Raw genomic sequence first — 2886 nt, 5'->3', positions numbered from 1 at the left:
TGTCTTGTTTGTTCAGATTTGTTTTAATTAACATGTGCGCCACTCTAATTACTAAAACTCTTAATACAAACTCAGAACAATTATTTATAACCAATAAAGGATTTTTTTTTTTTTTTTTTTTAATGCATGATGAAACATTGCACAAAAAACTAAAAATGAAGATCACCAAGTTGCTTATGATATTTCATTTTTTCACGAAAGGTTTGCATGCCAATAATACCAATGCCATATGGTCCATATTTTCTATTTAAATTACTCCACAGAACGTGCTTCACTGGCACGTATCGACGTACGGTACGTAATATATATGTGGACCATATGGCATTTTTTTTTTGCTATATGGTCCTCATATATAGTACAGTACGTGCCAGTGACGCGCGTTCTGTGTAGTAATTAGTGTAGAAAATATGGAACACGTTGTGTAAGATATTAGAGTATGGTCATATTTTGTGTCCTACAAAAATTGGACTCCAGTGTTAAAAAATTAATGTATTGTCCTTAGATTCAAAAAAGGTAATCATAGCGAGGAGTGAGGACTTTAAAAAATTGGGCACATCCATCTATAAAACTCACTCTCCACCAAAATGGGTTTGTAAAGGCAAAGCAAACTCTCTCCTGTTTCCTTGGAGAGTTTTGCAGCAAATTAAGAAAGAAGAAACACACACACACACAAATACAGTGAGTCTCAGAGAGATGGGTAGAAACCCTAGGTGTACTAAAGATGGATTAAACAAAGGAGCATGGACTGCTCTTGAAGATAAAATCCTCATTGATCATGTCAAGACCCATGGTGAAGGAAAATGGAGTAACCTTGCCAAAGAAACAGGTCAGAGAGAGTCCATTCTTTTCGATTTTTCATTAATTTCCAGATTGCATAAAGAATATTTTCTGTTTTGTACTTATTTTACTGTTTTTTTTTTTAAATGAATTGTCGAAAGAACTGTAGGTAAAAAGAATAAGGCATTTTAAAACTCAATTTTGGAACAAAGTACAGTTTCAAAATGTCAGAAAATAAATTAATGGCTCTTAAACTCTGGCTTCCTGCTTCACCCAGCTAAAAATTCGTTCGGTACTTCAATGAGCTCGACCATTTCTACTTTAAATTTTTTTGGGTCAAACAATGAGCTCATTCATTTACAATCCTTTCAATCATTCTTTTTATAAAAATTGTCCATAGCTAGTTATTGTAATGAATTTATCATGTTGAAGTTCATCGATAATCTCTCTCGTTTAATTCACAATACTAATAAGAAGTAGTTCACAAGTTATGGCCCTTGGATTTTTATTATTTGGTTACTGCAATGGGAAGAAAAATATTGGTGAGAGCTGGTTGACAGTTGACTACTCAACAAGGTACAAAGAGTAGAAGAATGTTGGTTGATTTGTGCATGTTCCTTTTTTTTTTTTTTTTTTTTTTTTCTATTTCTTTTGTTTTTGGAAAACTATATTTTAAGCCCTATAATTAAAGAAGCATAACAAACAAAACCTTACTGTTTTTTTTTTTTTAAATAACCAATTAAAACCTGAATTTTTTTAAAGATAATTAGTTAAATAATATAGTTTCAAAAGAAATAAATCCCAACACATTAAAGTGTAAGCCATTATTTTTAGAGTTTAATATAGGCTGTGGGATTTAATTGGTTATGCAGGACTTAAGAGGTGTGGCAAGAGCTGTAGGCTTCGGTGGATGAATTATCTAAGACCTGACATAAAAAGAGGGAACATCTCACAAGATGAAGAGGAATTGATCATGAGACTACACAAGCTTTTAGGCAATAGGTACTTTCGTATATATATATTTTTATTCTTAAGAGTAAAGTCTTAAAACTGTGCTGCATGTGATCCAAATCATAATAATGTTGATGCACTTGTTAAAGTACATATATACTAAACAAAGTGTGTTATTGTAGATGGTCTTTGATAGCAGGGAGACTTCCTGGACGTACTGATAATGAAATCAAGAATTATTGGAATTCCTATTTAGCCAAGAAGACACAAGATCAGATTCCATCACCAAAGTCTAGAACAGATCAGAAAAAGCCAACCACTATAGTTCACCATGAGTCTGATGCATTATTAGAAGGCAAAGGGGTCCTTGTTTCTGCACGACAACATGTGGATGATGACCAAATTCATGAGACGAAAGTACCAATATTTTTGACACCAACCGTGGAGACCAACATGGTTAAGAACAAGTCCTCGATATCAGAATCGAGTGCTGGGTCACCATCAACTTCAAAGGAAGAGAACGTGTCTGACTTCATTTTGGACTTAAGTCCTGACGACTTTTGCAAAATGCTTGATTCTGATTTTGCAAAGCTCAGTGATGTTGATATAAACGACCTGCATAATATTGCAATTGAAGGTGACAAAGGTTCTCTTCTAGTACTGTCCGAGGAGACACAAAATAATGGGAGGGAAAGTGGTCAACCTAATAATTCTAATATGGTTTCAGATTTCCAATCATTGTTTCTTGACTCAGATGATGGATGGTTAGGAGATGATTTAGACATTGCATTTTCAGACTAAATTTAATTAGTTGGTCACACTTGGGTTTGCTGGTTTTTTATTTCAATATTCAATGATCCATGCCCACCTGCTTAGCAGACTGGCCCTCTGTATTTTGTCAATATCTTGAATAATTGTATCTAGTTGTCTGCCTCCGTTAAAGGCAATTTTTTAAACAGGCTTATTCTACCACCATGTGATTGTTAAATGTTAATTCCAAACTTCCCAACCACCCAAAGAAAACGATCAAATGCTTAATCAAAATTAGAAGTACCAATATGCTTAAATACTCTCCAACGAATTACTTTTTCAAATGACAAAGTAATTATAAACGGACAGAAAAAGTTTACCCCTAGATCAGTGTGGATGAAATTCTCT

The 2886-nt window shown here is 33.7% G+C and overlaps 1 protein-coding gene across 1 annotated transcript; it reads left to right on the top strand.

The window, feature by feature from the left end:
* The first annotated feature begins 532 nt into the window (after window positions 1–532).
* LOC115970073 (transcription factor WER-like) lies at window positions 533–2684 on the top strand. Its single transcript, XM_031089743.1, has 3 exons — window positions 533–826; window positions 1650–1779; window positions 1911–2684. Exons 1-3 carry the CDS (start codon window positions 694–696, stop codon window positions 2527–2529), a joined length of 882 nt encoding a protein of 293 aa, XP_030945603.1. The 5' UTR covers window positions 533–693; the 3' UTR covers window positions 2530–2684.
* The last annotated feature ends 202 nt before the right edge of the window (window positions 2685–2886 follow it).

This window comes from Quercus lobata, chromosome 12, assembly GCF_001633185.2.
Source record: "Quercus lobata isolate SW786 chromosome 12, ValleyOak3.0 Primary Assembly, whole genome shotgun sequence".
NCBI lineage: Eukaryota > Viridiplantae > Streptophyta > Magnoliopsida > Fagales > Fagaceae > Quercus > Quercus lobata.
Note: the sequence above shows the minus strand (reverse complement) of the source record. Positions and strands in the feature narration are given on the sequence as shown.

Excerpts from the sequence above, each read along its gene's own strand:
- LOC115970073 (XM_031089743.1), top strand. The coding sequence starts at position 694 with ATGGGTAGAAACCCTAGGTGTACTAAAGATGGATTAAACAAAGGAGCA. Across the intron at positions 827-1,649 it reads TAACCTTGCCAAAGAAACAG|GACTTAAGAGGTGTGGCAAG; the intron begins GTCAGAGAGAGT and ends TTGGTTATGCAG. Across the intron at positions 1,780-1,910 it reads CACAAGCTTTTAGGCAATAG|ATGGTCTTTGATAGCAGGGA; the intron begins GTACTTTCGTAT and ends GTGTTATTGTAG.